Source organism: Narcine bancroftii, chromosome 6, assembly GCF_036971445.1.
Source record: "Narcine bancroftii isolate sNarBan1 chromosome 6, sNarBan1.hap1, whole genome shotgun sequence".
NCBI classification, from domain to species: domain Eukaryota; kingdom Metazoa; phylum Chordata; class Chondrichthyes; order Torpediniformes; family Narcinidae; genus Narcine; species Narcine bancroftii.
Genome location: NC_091474.1, coordinates 61,791,669 through 61,813,172, shown reverse-complemented (window position 1 = coordinate 61,813,172; position 21,504 = coordinate 61,791,669). Strand labels below are relative to the sequence as shown.

The 21,504-nt window shown below is 36.8% G+C and overlaps 1 protein-coding gene and 1 long non-coding RNA gene across 3 annotated transcripts in view; one reads left to right on the top strand and one right to left on the bottom strand.

The window, feature by feature from the left end:
• Positions 1 to 21,504, top strand: part of LOC138736121 (uncharacterized) — a 77,977-nt gene that overhangs the window by 20,308 nt on the left and 36,165 nt on the right. The window contains exon 2 of the long non-coding RNA XR_011340105.1: positions 1,470 to 1,607. This is a non-coding gene — a long non-coding RNA (uncharacterized lncRNA). The remainder of the gene's footprint in view (positions 1 to 1,469; positions 1,608 to 21,504) is intronic.
• egln1a (egl-9 family hypoxia-inducible factor 1a) overlaps positions 14,425 to 21,504 on the bottom strand; it is a 124,397-nt gene continuing 117,317 nt past the window's right edge. The window contains exons 4-5 of one of the 2 annotated variants that reach the window (XM_069885059.1): positions 18,634 to 18,701; positions 14,425 to 15,942 (exon numbers count right to left, since the gene is read on the bottom strand). In XM_069885059.1, the coding sequence (XP_069741160.1) occupies positions 15,881 to 15,942; positions 18,634 to 18,701 (130 nt within the window). In that variant the 3' untranslated portion in view covers positions 14,425 to 15,880. Of the gene's footprint in view, positions 15,943 to 18,633; positions 18,702 to 21,504 lie in introns of those variants that run through there. The other variant, XM_069885060.1, reaches the window with a different exon arrangement.

The following is a 21,504-nucleotide window of genomic DNA, read 5'->3' as shown; positions in this document are numbered from 1 at the left end:
AGAAACTGGAAGAAATAATGACCTTACAACAGACAGGTGGGAAGAGGCAAGATTCAGCTAGCTGTGGGAGTCCATGGTTTGTAATTAATGCCAGTGGATAATTTGTCTTCTGAGAGATGTTGGAAATAATCCATTAAATTCAGTCTAAATTAAGAACAGGATGGAAATTGTCAAGTTCTGCATGGATACAAGAGGTAGCACCAAGGTCAATGTAGTGGAGAAAGAGATGGGAAGAGGTACTGGTGTAGGATTGGAATAAAAATTGATCCACATAACTTAGAAAAAAGGCAGGCATTGCTGCAGTCCATGAGTGTGCCCATGTCTTCACCCTGAATTTGTATTTATTGGGAGACATATTTGTTTACGTCACACCCTTAAGTTCTTCTACCCATAATTCTGCTACTCAGAAAGACCCAAATGTGTTTGGACCTTCCATTGGAAACCCATCAGATTTCACTGAGCAATGATATTCCAGCAGTAAGTATCAGCGTCGTGTGCAGACAACATGTAAATCGTAGAGTCCTATGCAACTGAGTTTTTGGGGATGAAGAAAAGTTGATACCACCCTATCTCTCATGATATCTTCCATATTGTTCAAAATAGTATAGGTGATAGCAGTTTCATTCCATGGTATACTGGCACAGGTACTGGCAAAAGATAAGGAATGGCCTTTACTTAAATTGGGATGGGTCCAGTATCCCAACCATTTGAGTTAGAGACAGTGACTCAAATGAATAAAAGTGGTGGATGTAAAATTTACAAATTTAAATGAAAAACTCATGACCCTCAGTAATAATTTGAGTATTGATAAGTAGAGTGAGAATGGGATAATTGGTTTCTTAGTAATTGTTTATATCATAAACATAATTAATTCCAGGCAAAATTACCAGGTTAAAATCACGGGGTTGTCTTTAATTGCTTAAAACATTTGTAACAAAACAAATAAGTTAATGGCATAGTGACAAGAGTTTAAGCTGTTAGCTTTAACTGAGATACATTTGTACGGGGACCAATATAGTGTATTAAATATTCATGTTGTTTTAAAACTGCTGATGAAATGGAAAAGGCTTGGAGTAGCCCTGATAATAAAGGATATGATAAGGGCTACATGAGAAACAATCTTGGCTCAGAACAGGAAGTAGAATCAGTTTGGGATAAAAGCAAATCAAGAATCAAAAGCTTTAATTGGGTTGATTTTCAAGCTCCAAGGAATAGCATGGCAATTTATAGTGGAAAGGGTGCTGACCGGCTGCATCATGGCCTGGTATAGAGGCACCCATACATTTGAGTGGAAACCCCAATAAACACAGGCAAAACTCTCCTCATCATTGAGGAAATTTACATGGAACGCTCCCATCAGAGAGCAGTAGCAATCATCAGGAATCCATGCCACCCAGAACAAAGTTCAGATTTATTGTCATACTACATACATGACATCACATATAACCCTGATATTCTCTTTCTTGCAGGTCAGGGACAATTTCTACTCATCGATAGAGCATTTAAGTCACTATCTCAGAAGATCTTTCCTGGACCCAATACATCAAATGGCATCATGAAGAAAGGATGTCAGCACTTCTACTTCCTCAGGAGTTAGCAGAGGTTTGGTATGATATCAAAAACCCTGGCAAATTTCAACAGAGGTTTGGTGGAAAGTACAGCTGACCGGCTGCATTACGGTCTGGTAAGGGAATGCAAATACCTCTGAGTGTAAAGGCCGCCAAAAGATAATGCACACAGCTCAGGACATCATAGGCAAACCCCCCCCCCCAAATATTGAGTACATCTACAGGGAATGCTGCTGTTGGAGGGCAGCAGAACTCATCAAAGGCCCACACCACCCAGCACATGCTCTCTGTTCTTGTTGTTGCCGTCAGGAAAGAGGTATAGGTGCCACAAGACTCACACCACCAGGTTCAGGAACAGCTGTTACCCCTCCACCGTCAGACTCCTCAACGACAAACTCACTTAAGGACTCTTACTTGTGTACTTTATTGATTTTCTTTGTTTTCTCTGTATTGCAGTCAGTTTGTTTACATTCATTATTTGTTTACACATTTACGCTGTGTACAATTTATTTTTGCACCACCAATTAGTGGTAATTCTGTCGCACCCACAGGAAAAAGGAATCTCAGGGTTGTATGTGATGTCATGTAAGTACTCTTTAAAATATCTTTATTGAGTTTAATAAAAACACACACATATTGATCCAATACATGAATTGAAAGATAAAAAAGACAAACAATTTGTACTTCTCCAATAATACTCAAATAATAGATATGAAAATTGTGTGTACTCCTCTCGATCAAACCCCTTTAACAAAATCTCAAAAGAAAAAAAAAGAACACCCCCTATTAATCAAACCCCTCCCTTTAAAGAAGGTTTCCTTGTATATCTAAAATACTTATAAAAGACGACATTCGGAAACCAGACAGCGCTGTTTGGGAGCATCCAAACACCCTAATTTGTTAAATTATGGTAATACTCCATGAATGGGCCCCACACCTTATAAAAATTCATTTTTAGATCTTTAACATTGTATCTAATTTTTTTCTAAACTTAGAAAAAGCATAACCTCCTGTAACCATTGAATATGAGTACGTGGGATACTGTCTTTTCATTTCATCAAAATTGCCCATCTAGTTATCAATGAGGTAAATGCTAAAATTTGCCTCTGAGATGAAGTCAGTACTATTTCCTTTTCTTGAGAACATCCAAATAGAGCAATTAAATGGCATGGTTCTAATCTGACCCTAAAATAACTGATAAAGTTTGAAAATAATTTTCCAAAAATCTTCTAAACTAGGGCAAGTCCAAAACATATGCATCAATTAAACCTCAAAAATTTTACATTTCTCACATAATGAATCAATATCAAAGCAAGAGAGTTTAAGTTTTGAAATATGTGCTCTTTGCACTACTTTAAACTACAATAAACAATGTTGCACATAAAGGATTCATTAATCATTTAAAACAATATCCCAGTCCTCGTCTGTGAGTGACAAGTCCAAATCATGTTCCCAATCATTCTTAATCTTAGCTAATTAAGCTATTCTCAAATCCATCAGCTAATTGATATTGAGCCTCAATGAGAAAGTTTAAAATCAAAAAGTATACCAAGAATGATTGTTTCAGAAATCCGTGGAAAATCAGAAAGCTTAGATTGAACATGATGTCTAACTTGTAGATATCTGAAAAAATTATTGTCATTTAAATTTTACCGAGGGAGAGGGGTGGAAAAAAAAATTACCCTCAATTGTTCAAATGAGGCAAAATTGTCTCGAATAAAAAGATCTTTAAAAATCTTAATGCCCAATCTACACCACTTCCTAAAATCTATATCTGTCAAAAAAGGTTTAAAAAGACGGTTAGCTGTAATGAGACTAGCAAGAGAGAAACAATGAATCCCAGAACATTTCTAAATTGTGCTTATATTCTCAACCTATGTCTCATTATCAGATTACTTGTTAATTTAGAAAAAGAAAAAAAGGTCAAAGGGAGCGTAGGACTGCTAACATAGAGGTATTTTCAAAAAAAATTGATTCCATTTCCACTGTGACAGAGTATTTAGAGGTGGTTTGGGAGAAATTGTTAGAGTAGGTTGCACACAAACATTTTAAAACATGGAATTTTTGCAGGACTTTTGCAGAGTGCTAATTTGCAGAGAGCAACACATTAGCAACCTACGGCAGCAGCGTGCCTGTGAGAGCATGCAATCTTTGCTGGCAGAGGAGAACAGCTTTGTTCTCAGAGAGGGAGGAAGCTGAGAGAGCAGGAGAGTCACAGACGTCAGTTCCAGAGGGACAAGCTGGCAAACTTTGGAAGACTACCTGGTCAAAGGAGAAGACTAGCTGACTGAAAGGTGACCTGAAAGAAAGGGGATCATCTGGAGAACTCTGAAGGGGGCAAGATTCGTCAGCAAGACTGATTGGAAAGGAATCAGGTGCGGATGTCCTGGAACAAAAGGAATCTCTCTGAAAACCAACAAGGACCCTCCTGATTGGTAACCATTTGCCTGTTAAGCAGCAAAGACTGGTGAACTTTATTAATGCTAATTTCTGTGCATAGTACAAGAATTGCCTGCAACCAGTGAGATTGGACTGTGATCCAAAGAACTTTTATAAGCTTATATATGGATTACACACATCTGGCTTAGTATTAGAGGGGGGGGGGGGGATTAAGTAGGTTAAGTAAGTTGATAGTAATAAGTTAGTTTAATTGTTTTCTTGTTCAAATATAATTAAAAACTACTTTTGTTTAAGTACCCCTTTGTGTTGTGGTGCATATCTATTGCTGCTGGGTTTTGGGGTTCTCTGGACTCCGTAACAGCACCCAAAAAGGGCGATATACTAATTTATCAAATTTTAACAAAAAAAGCAAATTATGTATATTGTCCGCCCAATAATAGATTTGAAATTTGGAAATGCTAGTCCTCTGTTCCTTGTATTTTTTTGAAGATGTGCTTTGTTTAAACAAGGTTGTTTTCCTTGCCATATATATTTGAAGAAATAAGCAAATCCAGTGAAGCAAAAAAAAAATTTAGGGATAAAGATTGGTATGGACTGGAAAATATATTGAAATTTCGGTAATATATTCATTCTAATCAAATTAATACAACCAATCAAAGAAATAGACAAAGGTGACAATCCTGATAATAACCCTCTTACCTGATTAAATTTTGCAGAAAAAGTTTCCTTCAATAAATTCTTATAACTCTTGGTAATAGTAATTCCAAGTTATCTAAACTGATCATTCACTAATTTAAAATGGAAATTGGAACATCTTACAGAAGCCCCTGTGTAGTTAATAATTCACTCTTATGCAGATTTAATTTATAGCCTGAAAACTGGCCTACATGGGCAAATATGGTTTATATATGTGGTATAGAAACCTCTGGATTTGAAATGAAAAGTAAAAGATTGTCTGCACATAAAGAAACGTAATGTTCAACTCCATTCCTAATAAACCCAGAAAAATCTCTACAATCTTGTAAAACTATGGCAAAGGGTTCTAATACCAAATCAAAAAGCAAAAAGGTAACCTTGCCAAGTTCCCTGATAAAACCTAAACATTTTTGACTGTTGTGAATTGATACGAATTGTGGCCATGGGACATAAATACAATAAATTTAATAAAATCTGGACAAAAATTAAACTTTTCTAATATAGCATGCTGTATTTAACAGGCAAGTGCCCTTTCTACCCCTTAATGGAGGACAAATTAACATCCAGCTTGAGATGGTGCTGGACGGAGGACAGAGGGCTCAAAAGCTGGACTCTCCAGCCTAAAACCAGATGTCTGACCACCATATGTGGTTTGGAGATGAGGAAATCCAGGATCCAATTACACAGAGTATTGAGGCCTAGGTCTTGGAATTTGCTAAGTAGTTTTGAGGGTCTGATGGTGTTAAATGCTGAACTTGAGTCAATAAAGAGCATCCTGATGAAGGTGTCTTTGGTGTCCAGGTTTTACGGGGCTTTGTGTATGGCCATAGACTCATTGTTGCGGTAGGCAATTGGAACAGATCTATAATCACCGTTCGGACAGGAACTGATATGCTTGAACACCAGCCTCTCAAATAATTTGATCACTGTGGATGTGAGTGCCAATTGTCAGTAATTATTTGGGCAAGTTACCACACTCCTCTTGGGCATAGGTTGAAGCCTGTTTGAAACAGGTGTGTACCACATCCTTCCAAAGTGAAAATTTGCAGATATCTTTGAATAGGTTGGCCAGCACAGGTTTTCTCTACTCTTTCTTTGCACATTATTTATTATTGAATAATTATTTTCTGTATTGCACAGTCAGTTTGTTTGCACTTCCTTCTTTGTTTTCATTTCTCTTTTTTGTTTATGCATCTTTTCTTGAGTTCAGTTTTTGCACTACTGATAAGTAGAAATAGTGCCTGGCCTGCAGGAAAAAAAATGTCAGGGTTCTGTGAAGTCATGTATGTACTCTGAAAATAAATCTGAACTTTGAATTTTGGCTTCTCAGTTTAAATCCTCTGACACCAATGTGAAATTGGAACTCAAATAGTTAAATCTGGATTTTAAAAAATCATTAATAACGATCTTCTGAAACTCTGAAATAATTGTTAAAAAAACCATTTGGTTCATTCGTGTCCTTGAAAGGAAGGAAATCGACTGTCCTAGTTCATAGATTTCTATACCACCATGGTAGTTTAAGTTAAGAGACTCTTAATTGTCTCTTGAATGCAGATGCAATTAAATATGCAGTAAATGCTGGTCTGCAGTGACATCTACAAGCTCTATAATGATAAATAAATGTCACAATGTCTAATATAATTGTTATTTAACTGTTGTTATGACTGGGCAAATCAAAATGGAAAAGTTAATTTGGTGCAATTTTCTGGAACAATATTTTGGGGAACAAGGAAACAGGCTACCTTAAGTGATTATAGTATGTTAGAATTTAGTAGAGTATGTAGTTAGAGAAAGGCAGTTGGACACAAAAGTTTTGAATGTAAAGTCAACGAAGTAAGTATGGAGAGTGTATGCTATGGAAGAGTGAGGAATTAAAGGTTTTGCCGTTGGATGGAAAAGATTTAAAGAGTTATTTCAAAATTTTCCAATGTCATTCAAATGAGGGGGGAAAAAAATCAGTGAGAAAGACATTCTCACTTTGGATAATTAAGGATGTTAGGGAGAGTATTGATGCCTAAAAGATTTGCAAGTCTGGAACTGGGAACAGTGTTTGGGAAACAGTAATATAAAAAGGTTAGAGTATTTAGATTTAGAAATACAGTACATACAGCCCAATAACAGGCCCTTCCAACCCACGTCTGTTCCCCCAAAATACACCAAGTAATCTACAATTCCTGTATATTTTTGAAGGGCAGGAGGAATCCAGGGTACCCCATGGAAACCCACACAGATATGGGGAGAATGTATAAACTCCTCACTGACAGTGTGGGTTCAAACCTGGGTCACTGGCGCTGTAACAGCATTGTGCTATCCACTCCGACTGTTATAAAAGTTTCTGCAAGCAATGCAAAATACCTGTGCTATTACAACAAACATTTGGGAAGGCTTCACTGCAAAGAAATTGAGAGTGTAAAAGTGAGGAGGTTTTACTGAAATTGCAGAAAACTTTGATGATAACTCATTTGGAGCATAATGTGCAACTTAGTCTCCTTATGGGATATGAGTTGTCTTGAGTCAATGCAACATAAATTATGAAATTAGTTCTACTGATAAAGAGATTATATAAAATTGGTCTATATTCACGTTTAGAAGAATGAGAATTGATCTCATTCCCATCCAAAGATGATAAAAGGATGTTTTTCTCTGACTAGAATCTGAAACCGGAGGCTTTTACAAAACCTCAACTTAGGCCACAAAGGCAGATAAGAAGCAGGAAATGCATAGGAGTGTTATTATTTCTAGCTTTGGCCCCCATCTTCTTGTTACCACTCCCTCCACTGCTGGTACACTACAGCTGCAGAGTTCATTATCAACAAAATAACCTGCAGTTATTCCTCAAGATTAATCCAACATCACATCACAAACCAGCGAGCAACATGAAGATCACCACTTCCTCTTCTCAGTTTGGAAATATATAGTTGTTCTTTCATTGTCTTAGATTTTAAATTTGGAATTCCCTGCCTCGTGGTAGAAATATACAGATCACAATTTCCTCAAAAGCTACTAGGGCTGGGCATTAAACATAGGCTTGATTTGTGACATCCATATTTTGTTTACAAGTAAACACAAATAATTTGGATAAGATATGATATGGCAAATTACAGGATTAATAACTGAGAAACCTGGACAAACTAGAGGCATGAGTTCAAATCACGAAATCAGAATTCAGAATTTGAATTCTGACAACTAATTAATACATTAATGATGAGTATAACTAGTGGACTGTCACAGAAATATACTTGATTCACCAATAAATTTTAAGGAAGGCAATATGTTAACAATATCACATTATCCCATCTTTTTACCTCGGTCATTGGAACTAACATAGACCCAAATGTATTGTTACTCATTGTCCCTCCTCAGGATGTTCAATAATCACTCAGTGACAATGGCATCCTGGAATCACATCTGTGGAACATAAAAATATTTGTCCCTATATGTTTCAATCCCTCATCATTTTTAGAGCTAAATCAACCAAAACAATATTTATTAAACAACTAATTACAGCCACATGAAGGGGTAAATCCTCAATTGATAAATAATTAAAGTTACAGTATATGGATTCAATTGAGGAACGAATGGAGCACTGACATTGCTGGGAACATAACTTCCATCTCATAAAATTGTCAAGGATGGAAAAAAAATCGTCTCTTCTGATATTGAATTTAAAGGGAATTTCTTTGGTCCACTGGCTCAGTTAATCAAGATCCTATTGTAAACTTAGATAATCCTCCTCATTGTCCATTATACCAGCAATTTTAGCGTCATCTGCTTACTAACCATGCCATCTGCTTGCTCAACCAAATAATTGATATAAATAACGAACCAGCAACAATCTTTGTGGCACTCCACTTGCCACATACCTACAGTCTGAAAAATAACTCTCCACCACTATCCTCGAACTCCTACCACTAAGTCAATTTTGTCTCTCTATCCCTTGAGCTAACATTCCAGACTCGCTTGCCATGTGATACTTGGTTAAAAAAATACTCGCTAGAATCCACATTGACAATGCTAACTGCCCTGTCCTCATCAATCTTCTTGGTCACCTCTTTAAAAAAAAATTAAATGCTGATTATCCCTAATCAGTCCTTGCTTTTCTAAATGCATGTATGCCCCGACTCAGAATTCCTACCAACATCTTACCCACTACAGACATTAGGCTCACAGATCTTTAGTTTCCAGGCTTTTCCTTGTAGCCTTTCTTAAATAAAGACATGACATTTGCCACTCTTTAGTCTTCTGGCACCTCATCCATGGCATATGAATTAAATACATTTTCAAGGAGTTCTGCAATTTATTCCTTAATGTCCTAAGATACACTTGATCAGGCCTTGGAGATTTATTTACCTTTATGTGTTTAAGATCTCCAGCACCTCCTCTTCTGTAATGTGGACTCTCTTCAAGGTATCACTATTAATTTCCTCAAGTATCCAAGTGTCAATGTATTTCTCCAGAGTAAATACAGACAATGCTCATTTAGAATCTCACCCATCTCCAATATATAAATGCCCTATTCTCTCCTCAGTTACTCCTTTGCTCTTAATATATTTGCAGAATCTCTAGACCACACATGTCAAACTCAGGCCCACAGGCCAAATTTGGCCCGTGATATAATTATATTTGGCCCACAAGATCATATCAAATATGTATTAGAGCTGGCCCGCTGGCCGCCGCGCCAGTATAGCGCATGCACCGCTAATACTACAAATCCCAGAATGCTTTGCAAATGCATTGGCGCCGGCCCGTCAGCCCGCTAATCGCCCCCACCTCCTCTCTTTACTTTCATTAGCACCTGCGACCTGTCGCCGAACTCACATGTAATAAACCCCTTACGAAAAATGGCCAAACGAAAGACAGAAAACAGGACCTTTCAAGACAGGTGGGAGGCAGACTATATGTTCATCATTTTAAAAGACAAACCTGTTTGTCATTGAAGCAAGTTGTTATTTTTTTGACTTGTTGGCTTGTGAAAAAAAATACATTTAAAAGGAGCTTAAAGTCTATAGAGAAATATTATTTAATGAATATTTTATTTCTCATTTGTTAATGCTTCTTCTGGAAAGAGTTTAACCAAAACTATTATTAAACATTTATTTTAATAAGAAAAAGTTTGACATTACATATGTTGAAAGAAGAGAAAACATGCAGATGTTGTTGAAAATTTTCAATAAATATTTAGTTTGGCCCACGATTTTAATTTTGGCCCTCTGTGAATTTGATTTTGACACCCCTGCTCTAGATTCTCCTTTCCTTTATCTGGCAAAGCCATCTCATATCCCCTCATGTTCTCCTTATTTTTCTTATGTGTACTCCTCCAGCACTTATATTCATCAAAAATTAATTTGATCCCAGCTGTCTATATCTAACATAATGCTTATCTAACATATGTCTCCTTTTTTCTTTATCAGATCCTCAATATCTCTGAGAACATTCATCTAATCTAAAATCCCTGCAACTCGGAACTTTGAACTGTTGCTCATGCTTCAGTAAGAGCTATTATGTTGCATTCCAACATTTATTTCATGAATCTTCAGTTTGAAACATTTATTACATTATTTAAAAACAGAAATAGGAGCAGGGCCCATTTAGGCTGCTCTGCCATTCAATAAGATCATAGCTGATTTGCCATGGATTCAGCTCCATCTAACAGCCTTTTCCCCATAACCATTGATTCCCTTACTATGCAAAAATCTATCCAACACTGACTTAAATATATTTAATGAGACAGCTTCTACTGCTTTGGGCAGAGTTAAACACTCTCTGCAAAAAGCAGATATTCCTCTTCTCCGTCCTAAATTTACTTCGTTGAATCTTGAGACTATGTTCTCTTTCTAGTCTCACCTTCCACTGGAAACAACATTCCTGCCCCAATCTTGTCCATCTCTTTTCATAATTTTATCTTTCTGAAGACACCCCAACTTCTGAATTCCAGCGAGAATTATCCCAGCCAACTTAGTTTCTCCTCATCTCTGGCATCAATCTGGTGAATCTCATCTGCTCCACCTCCAAAGTCAGTATATTTTTTCTCAAGTAAGGAGACTAGAACTGTAGGTAGTACTCCTGGCTCTGACTATGAAGGCCAACATTCTATTTGCCTTCTTGATTACCTGTTACACATGCAAACCAATCTGCTGCGATTCATGCACAAGCACTCCCAAGTCCTTCTGCACAATAACATTCTGAAATCTTTCACCATTTTAATAATAATCTGATCTTCTATTTTTCCTTCCAATGTGAATGACCTCACATTCACCAACATTGTACTCCATCTCCCAGCTTCTTGCCCACTCAAAATATACTCTGTACAATATGCTTTTCCATTCAATGTAGCATTATCAGTAAACTTAGATATGCTGCACTTGGTCCCCTCTTCTAAATAGTTCATGTATATCATGAACAGTTGCATTGACCCCTGCGGCATTCCGTTCAACACTAATTACCAGTCTGAGAAATGCCCATTTATCCCAACTCTCTGCCTTCTGTTGGTTAAGATTGCAATCTTCTATTCATGCAAATAATTTACCCCAAACTCCTTGTATCTTTATTTTATGGATGTCTTTTTTGTAGCATCTTATTGAACACTTTCTGGAAATCCAAGTACACAACATCCACCTATTCCTGTCAATTCACTGTGCTCATTATTTCCGTAGAGCACCAGTAAATTGGTCAAACATAACCTTCCCTTCCTGAATCCATGCTGCACCTGCCTGACTGAACAATTTCCATCTAGATATCTCATTTAATGATAGCTTCAAGCCTCTTCCTGACTACAAACATAAAGATAACTGGCCTGCAGTTACATGCCTTTTGCCCACATCCTTTTTAAACAACACCATGACATTTGCTCTTTTCCAGAGTCTATAAAATTTTGGTAAATTATCACAAACACTTTGAAAATAACTTCAGTATCCTGAGATGGATTCCATCAGGAACTGTGGTGCCCACGAGCTTGCTCCGCACTACCTCTTTAGTGATAATGATTGAATTGAGGTCCTCACCTCCCATTGCATCTATCTCTCTTTGGCTGGAGTAAAACACAAAAGTCTGCAGACACCGTGATTTAAGTAAAAACACAATGCTGGAGAAACTCAGCAGGTCAAACAGAGTACTCTATCTTTGGCTTGGCTTCGCGGACGAGAATTAATGGAAGGGCAATGTCCACATCAGCTGCAGGCTCATTTGTGGCTGACAAGTCCGTTGCGGGACAGGCAGACACGGTTGCAGCGGAAAATTGGTGGGTTGGGGTTGGGTGTTGGGTTTACATACATAACCAAAGTTTCAAGGTTACTGTGCTGCCCAGACGTTAACTTATCTCTCACCATCACCTTGAACTCAATCAAGAGTGTTACCCCACATCCCTTACCTTCTTGCCTATCCTTCTGTATTACCCAATACTCCGTATATTTAATTCCCAATCATCTCTACCCTGAGTCTCAATGTGGACAAGACGAAGGAGATGATCATGGACTTCAACCACCCTCCATTTCAGATCAACAACTCTGAAGTGAAGAGAGAAGAGCATCAAGTTTAAGTCCACTTAACAAGTGAGCTATCGTGGACATACATCTTCTCGCTTCTCAGGAAGGTACAACAGTGGCTGCACTTTTTGAGAAAATTGAAGTGGGGAAGACTACCAGCCACCATTATGCCAAAATTCTACAGGAGCTCTACTTAGAGCGTCCTGGCTGGCTGCTTCACAGTGTGGTGTGGTTGCTGCAGAGGAATGGATTGGAGGTCAATCCACAGGACCATAAGAGTGGCAGAGGATCACTGGAGTCTCTCTTCCCCCCCACCTATTGACATGATCTACTGTGATCGTTGTCTGGAGGACATGAAAAATCATTGAGGGCCCAGCATTTTTCAGCTACTCCCATCAGGAAAGAGATACAGGAGTATCAAGCCATCACCACCAGGCTGAGGAACAGCTTCTTCCCATGGGCAGTGAGAATGCTGAACAACTAAAGGAAATGCTCACACTAACCCTCTGAGACTCTCATATTCATGAAACAATATTTATTTATTTGTACATATGAATTCTTGTCCTGCATATGAATTGTTTGTCTGTATGAGTGTTATGTCTAGTTGTGTGTCTCCGCGTTTTGCACCGAGGACCGGAGAACGCTGTTTCGTCGAGTTGTACTTGTGCAATTAGATGACAATAAACTTGACTTAACTCATAGTCCTTTTAGAATCTAGCAATTTTTGAGTCTTTTGCCATTTGACTTTTTTTGGATTCTACTCTTACTTTTCTCTTTCCTAACTTTTTTTTGGTCTCTGGATTTCTTTCCTCTGTCCTTCTGCCTTGATTCCCACCCCCCTGCCTTATTAGTTTAGTCCTTCCTAACAGCACTAGTAAAAATCCCTCTGAGACATTAATCTGATCCTGCTCAAATATGGACTATCCAGTTTGTACTGGTCCTACCTCCCCCAAGAACTGGTTCCAACGGCCCAGGAATTTGAATCTCCTTCCTGCACTACTGCTCAAGCCACAGTTTTGTCCTAATTTTTCAGCTATTATAACTCTAACCAGCACATCACACAATTAGTCATCCTAACATTAATACATTTGATGTCCTACATTTCAATTTGTTTGTTGGTTCCCTAAATTTAGCTTGTAGGACCTTATTCCATTTTTTCCTATATCGTTGGTGCCTACATGTTTCTCAAATAAGCAATTAAGCACTGACAAACATCTTTGAGGCTCTACTTTTTAATATTTTTTTTCAATTTAGACATACAGCATGGAAAGAGGCCCTTCTAGCTCACAAGCCTGTGCTACCTAAATACACCAATTAACCTACAAACCTTCATGCCTACGAAACCCATACATCTTTCTACAATTTTCTCTCCAGCTTCTTGTAATCTCCCCAGAGGACCCTACAGACCACCTTGGCTATTGGTACTTGGATGGATCTCAACCTCTGGCTGTTCACCATTTCTCTTCAAGATTTTCAGCAGTTGCTCAGTGACATTCTTGATCCTGCGCCTGAGAGACAACAGACCATTCTGGACTCATGTCTATGTTTACAGAAAAATCCATTTGTCTAATTAGTAAAACTCATCATTGTAACTCTTCTCGTTCTACCCCAACCTCTTACAGCTAAATCAGTACCACAGACTTAGCTCTGGCTGGACTTCATTCAAGAAACCATTGCATTCTTTAGTACTCAGATCAAATGAGATGATCATGCAGTCTGGGGACTCCCGCACTACCTGCCTCATCTTACTGGTCTCTGTCTCATATTCTATGGGAATATAAAGAGGAAATGGTTCTTGCTTGGTCAACTATACAATCATATATATCATGTATATACAATCATGTAGCCAACCACCACCAAGGGCAGCTATGATAACATTGCTATCAATGCCCATTACGCAAGTCTAGTTTGAAAACAAAAAATGTTGGAAACACTCAGCAAGTAAGGCAACAATGTGTAAAGAGAAACAGTTAATGTTTCAGATCTATAAACATTTGAATAAAAGAATCTCCTTTTAGTTTCTGATATTCTTCTGAGAAGGTAATCCAAAATCAATCTAATTTTTAAAAAATGGTATATTTCAGTCAGATTTACAAGCTGGAATTACATTAAAGTTAATTACTCTCCATTTCCCTCTCTTTCTTGCACTGAACTATTATTGATCTTTTTCTGCTAATGTCATCTTGAAATTATATTTGTACAACTAATCCCATTTTCCTGATACCACATTAGTACTATCAAGTCATTTTTTTTCAATAAAGTCAAGTAATAACACTTGGTTTCATTAATCAATGATAAAGGGTTTAATTTTTTCAACTTTTACAAGCTGGCAAGTCATTTCATAATTAACACTTTTATATTATAATATTGAACCAACACTAAATAGCAGTTATTTGTGTGCATGCTGTGGAATTTTTAGCTATAAGGCCCTCATGTCACAGGGAACTTTAAAATATACAGTCGAATAAACAAACAACTGTGTGGTTTTATCAAGTGGAAAAGGCAACAATGCTTTATTGTGCTAACTCATTCATCTGTAAGTGGCTGAAAGCAAAGGCCTTAACATTATGTGGATGCAGCCTCAGGAGAAAGTGTCTTAATTGAGTGCATTTAGAAATATCTGAAATCACTGCAACTGTACAGAATCAGTTCACTGGTTTATTGTTATTTAAATAAACTTCATAATGACTGAAGGAAGTGAGGGAGGTGCACTCACTGATATAACAAAACCAGTGTTTTTGAAGTAATAAAACAAATAAAACAGCCTCCAAACCAATTACATATCTGACATCCTGGTTAAAGATTGGGTAAATATTCTTTCTGGTTAACAGATTCACAAATGTTTTACAGCCAGTTTTTTTTTAATGAAAACCAAGTAATCCCATGAATAACCCCACTATAATTTTAGGTTTAAAAATATAATCCTGTTTGTGTCTTTGCCTTATTTTTTGGAATCTTGCCATGAACCTCAAAAAGTAACAAGTCTCAGTGGCAGATAATCTGTAACTACAACAAATTCATAGGAACAAAATTGGAAACCTTACTCATGGCAAAAGTCTGAAAATTAAAATGTGAACATGACAACAAGAGCACACAGAAGATGGTTGAGGAGTGGAATAAGCCATGGGAAATCACAGAAAAATAGGCTGTTGCTCCAAACTGAGGAGCTATATTTTTTTTTAAGTATTACTCGTGATAAATGGCTACAACTGAAGTTATTATTGCGTACAGTATAATATATTGCATTTAAATCTGAAATGCTTTTGTTTTCTCACCAGTGACTGAAATTGCTATCAGGCAGAGAGAAATAAAAATCAATACTTTCTTCAAGATTATCATTATTGCAGACTTCTTGGATTAACATCAACTTCAATTTTTTTATACTTAAATTATCCCAAATTCCAAATTAATGAAAAATAGGAATTAGATTTTATGACTAATAGATATAATATAACAGAGCATTTGAAGAAGTTCTGGCATTTCAGTGCCACTGCGTTCCAGCTTGGGTGTTTCTATTATTGCTCAGACCATTGCATTCTTCACACAAAAACAAAAACACCCAAGAGATAATGAATACAATGCAAAGCCTTGGTATGCAGGATCCATTCGTGCATGGCATTTTGTTGTTGAATTTCCATCCTCAGTCACAAACTGTAGGCATATATTCTTCATCCACTTACTTGTCAACATTCATGAGATAAATCTTGTATCTCAATGGAAAAGGTGAAGGAAGTGTTAAACTTCTTTCAAATTGTTTTTCGTAGGTTTATTTAATTCAACTTTTACTCCCTTTTCACCTGCAGCCACAAAGAAGTAAATTAAAATTTGTGTACCTCATGGCAGAAACTAAGCAAGCAGAATGTAAATTTAAATTGATATGTTTTCTCTTTGCATTTATTCAACTTATTGCCATTATACTCCTTAACCATCAAGCAGAATCTGAATGGACTCAGACATACAATTCTGTCTTATGATGCGCTGATAACATTTTTATTAGTGTTCACAATTTCAAGACCTCATCAGATTCACCAAAGATAAAGTGGACAACATTGCTGATTACAATTATATTTGTAGTTTGCATCACATTTTACACTACATTTCAGAAGGAATATTATGTAGATATTTGGATATTGCATGTTAATTTGCACTTCAGAGTTGAATTTTTTTTAATAACTAAAGTGAAAAAAATAAACTATTAAGAAAATACAATTAGGGAAGATACCCCTAAACATAACATTTATTTTCCAAGCCATTGTTTAAAAAATTGTGCTTGAAAACTGGAGATGAGGTTTGCTATAAATCTTGAAAGCTCATTTCTAATAATTTTATTATTTCCACTATCTCCACACCATCTCATCCCATGAACTTACTCTATGTCATCTTCACTTTCTCTTTACAAAATTCTCAGGGGAAACAGAAAATGTGTAAGGTAATGCAAAAGCCATAAAGTTCATAGAGATTAAAATACTCTAGGTTCTCCAATAAGATGAAGGACAAGGAAAAGGAGAGCAAGCAAATGGAAGAGCCATTCCCTCTAGGTCCCCGTTAAGTGACATATCATTAAGACTCATGAATAGCATCACTTGAATGATCCAAGAATTAAATCTCGCAACTTCCTACTCAATAACACTGTGGACTAAGCTTAACACATGAACTATAGCAGACTGAGAGCTGGTACACCATCACTTTCATAAAGGCTATTAGGAAGGGTTAGAAATAGAGGCTTTTTCAGCATAATGTACATGAAAAAGAAAATGAAATGCCTTCAGAACTTTCAATTATAATCACAGAATCCAGGTTTAATTATTTTCTATACAAGGCGAAATTCATGGATAAATTCTAGTAACTCAACATGATGGTCCTTTTTCTAACCATATTTCCATGCTAAACCATTATGTGTGAGGATGCATTGAATACAATCGATATTGTCAGCTTATATTCAAGTTTATCATTTATGTACTTTTACTTGATTTCAAAGGTAAATAAAATCTAACTGAAAAAAGCCAAGTCAAAGTGAATCACTCGGAATTAAACATACAAAAACAAATAATAAGCAGAGTATTTAAGGGTGAAGTTGTGAAAGTTGTTGTGATGTTGTGAAGAGGGAAAGCTGACTTTTAGATCTTAATCTAAGATCTTAAATGGAGCAGGTAAAATATTTACCATTGATTATAATTTCTGATGGCTATTAAAGGTTATCAGATGGTGGACATCCATAATGAAGGGAAACAAATACAGTACAACTCCGATTATCTGAAACAGTCATGACCTGGCCTATGTCGAAGAAACGTTTTTTTCAGATAACTGGTCATTTAAAAAAAAACCAGCCCAGTAGCAACAGCAAATCATTTGTATCAATGTTTAAACAACAAGGGAAGGCTTTTTAAACATTAAAATAATGTTTAATTCTCACCCCCAAAAAAAGCTGGCCACATCGCTGCCACCAACCACCGAGACCTCCCACTGTCGATCCCCGACGTACCCACCGCTACCACTGATTCCCAGAGAAGCTTCCCAGGCTGGTGGAACACTCACTGGTGAGTTGGTGGGCTCCTGTCTCCCTGGTCAGCAGATATCCCAATGCCGAGCCCTGATTCTAATCCTCCCCTCGGCGTGTGCGTGCGTGGGTAGTAGTAGGCCGAGGGGAAGGTTCAGATTTGGCATTGGGAGTTCTGGTGTGCCAAGGAAGGAAGGAGAGAAGGAGATGGGAGGGAGAGAAGGGGATAGGAGGGAAGGGAATGACACTGAGCCTGAGGTCCTGCTCCTGCCCGGGAGGCTGCTTTTCTTGATTTCGCCAGGCCAAGGGATTCTTCCGACTGGGTGATAGTGGGATGCAGATTGAGAGGGAGAGTTGGAGAGAAAAGTCAATAGGGGAAGGTAAAGAAGAAATGGAAAGAGAGAGGGGAGGGAGTTACCTGACATGAGGACAATTGTCGTTCTAATTTCACGTCGAGTGAATTTTTTTTTCAACCTGTGAGGTCAATTTGGCTCTGAAAATTTTTTGGATAAATGAGGATTTCTGATTTGTTTCGGATATCCTCATTTAACCCAAGTTTTTAAAAAAATTTTGGATAAATGAGGATTTTGGATAGTCAGAGTAGTACTGTATCTGGGATATTTTAATAAGGAAGTCAAGTATAGTTATTATTCTTTTACAGTTCAAATGTAAAGTTATAAAACTAAAAGCAGGGGAGATGAATATCATCAAATGTGTACACATTTCACAAATATGTGAACATTGGCATGTGTGTGAAAAATGTAGACATTCTATTTAACAATGTGGCAACTCAAACAAGTAGCCCTCCTTTAAAAGATTGAAATAATGATTCAACAGAAAAATGTTCATGCTATTTTCAATAGATAATTTATTACAATTTACAATCAGGATGTCAAAGTACTTACAATTTCATAAATGATCATTTAACTCTAATATTGTACAGAAAATATTCTTTTACATAAGCATAAATACTCAGTTGAGGCCACTATACCTGTTGAATATTTGTCTTTAGCTCGTGTTCGCTCATCTGCATCAAAATACCAAACTGTTATGGCGTACCTGAAGTTTAATATAAAAGTAGTTAATGTTCCTCAATATTATCCTAATGCAGATTCATTTAAGTAAACTCTAAACTTGCATTTCCACAGTAATCTCACATGACACCATGATTATTTAATAATATATTGTAAAGTTGACATTTGAACACCATCATGTATCACTGCATAAGCAGCTTAACTGTTCTGTCGCTATGTTGAAAGCCTTTTCAGCATTTTTTCATGCCTATGACTAATCATTTGTATGACTTAGACCTTTGTCATCATCAGATATTGTCAAATATCAGTTCAAGTGCTGTGGAACCCTGACATTCAGCACTTGTGATGTCATCAAGATGGCCATAGGATTAATCAAATTTTCGAATCTCACACTTGCAAGCTTAAGAACCAGTCAGGATAAGAAAAGTGCAGTTTGACATTATTAATATGAAACAATTAGTTTGTTTCTCTCCTCAGAAGGTGCAATACTTTTTACTTTATTTTAATTTTCAGCCCCTGTAGTCTTTTGTTTTTAGATGATTCTTAATAAAAGTTTTATTTCACCAACAGAACATTAATAAAGTTGGGAACATGCATGGTGTCCAAGGTTGAAGTTGCAATATCAAAGTAAACAAGTTAGTTTTGCCAGAATGTTTATAAAGGCTTAAAAACTCACTGACCAAAGAAATAATGTTTTAGTTTTAAGTTATTTTAGATTACATAAATTCATATTATTTTTTCTCAATTTTGTTAGCAATGACTGCATTTAGCATTGCCTATTGAAGAAGAGCTTAATAACCAACACAAATTTCAATAAGTAAACCTCTGCTTGCTTAAAAAAGCAGAGCGCTGCCAGTTTTTTTCTCCCACCTCCTCTATTTAGGCACCTGCTTGATTTTTAGCATTCCTGAGGAAGGGCTTAGGCAAAAAATTTTGACTATCTTTTACTTTCTATGGATGCTGCATGATCTATTGAGTTTTCCAGCACATTTGTGCAATGCATTTATACTCCAGCATTATTTTTTCCATTCATCATTTACTTTGGTAGTTTTGGTCATGTTCTCAACATTACTCTAACCTTCAGTCTTTACGCCTTTTAAATTGAGATAATTTAGATGGTAACAGGGCCTTCTGCCCATAAACCACTGTCCCCCAAATACACCAATCATCCTACAATCCCCATTCCTTTTTTGAAGAGTGGGAGGAAACTGAAGCACTCACTGAGAGAATATACAAACGTATAGAAGAAAAATGGATTCAATTGGTGCATGCCTGCTATTGGTGCATGCCCTTTTATTGGTGCATGCCCTGCTATTGGTGCATGGCCAGCTATTTTATTTGCATGTAATCAATCATATTTAATTTTGTAATTACGATAATACTTCAGAATTGCTACATTGCTTCTGGGTTCAGGACATTTCTTTACAAATCTAATGTAAACTATCACATGACATATAATGCATGGGCAACATGATTACCATGAGAAAAAAAAAATATGGCTGTTGATAATTTGAACATTTAATTATATGTTTTGTCAAGTTCACCTTGTCACCAACTCAACATTTTTAGAGAAATAGGTTGTCCAAAGAACAATCATTTGATCATTAAAAAAACCATTTTGAATTGATGGCTTATCAGGGTACACAAGGAAACACATTTAGAGTTTTAAAAAAAGTAAAGGCCGCCCTTCAAAATTAAATCAGCATTCAGCATGGCTCAGTTTTTCATCATAAAGAAAACTACCCTTGTGCAACTCAAAACCATGAGTTTAGACATAATCTACAATGAATAACCAAAGATTTTTTATGGATGATGAAGAACAGAGCTCTTTACAAACAAAACTTGGTTCCGCATATTGTTTCTCCGTGGATGATACAGTGTAACTTTAATTCATTTGAAAGTTATCTAAGTCATTCCTTTCTTCAAAATTTGTCTCTCCATTCTTGTTCTAGAGTAACATAACTGACTTAACTTACTAACATGCCATATGATTATAATGATAAGTTAAATCAACATGCACTAACCTTGGAAAATACACCAAGAATTCTGTTTGTTCTACCATTACTCAGTAACCAAGAAAGGATAGCACCCACGTCAGCAAGAAAACCACAATCTCAGCTTTTTAACAGCAGCAAATATGAAAATTGAGATCCATGCCTATCAATTCATTTCTAGATTAAATCCACTTGACTAGTGCCACGAAAATACACTATCTGAAATTGTATAAATATTGTTAAAAATTTAATTCACCAAGTTCCTTTTCAGTATTTCTTTCTGACTTGTTAGAACTGGGTGGTATGGTTATTGTAGGGTGGCACGATTAGCCTAGTGGTTAGCATAATGCTGTTTTAGCGCCAGCAATTGGGACTGGGGTTCGAATCCCACGCTGTTCGTATGTTCTCCTTATGTCTGCATAGGTTTTCCCCGGGTACTCCAGTTTACTCCCACTGTTCAAGACATTCTGGGAGTTGTAGGTTAATTGGGTGTAATTGGGCAGTACGGGCTCATGGGCCGAAAATGCCTGTTACTGTGCTGTATGTCTAAATTGTTAAAATTTGAAAAATTTACATTGTTCTTCTTCAAAATAAATAAGCCTGGGGGTCTTCAAACTATCTTAATATCTCGATGACGGCATGCTGGGGACTTTTATGCCTCATGTCATATCAGAATTAAACAGATGACGCCATGCTAACATAGTGAAAAGACTCATTAATATTTCCCAAGATTTCCACTGAACTCTTTCCCCCTCTCCCAACACAATGATCCAAAGAGCTTTCCACAAATTTATGCAGACCACCATATTGGTTTCAATAAGCTAATCACGGAGT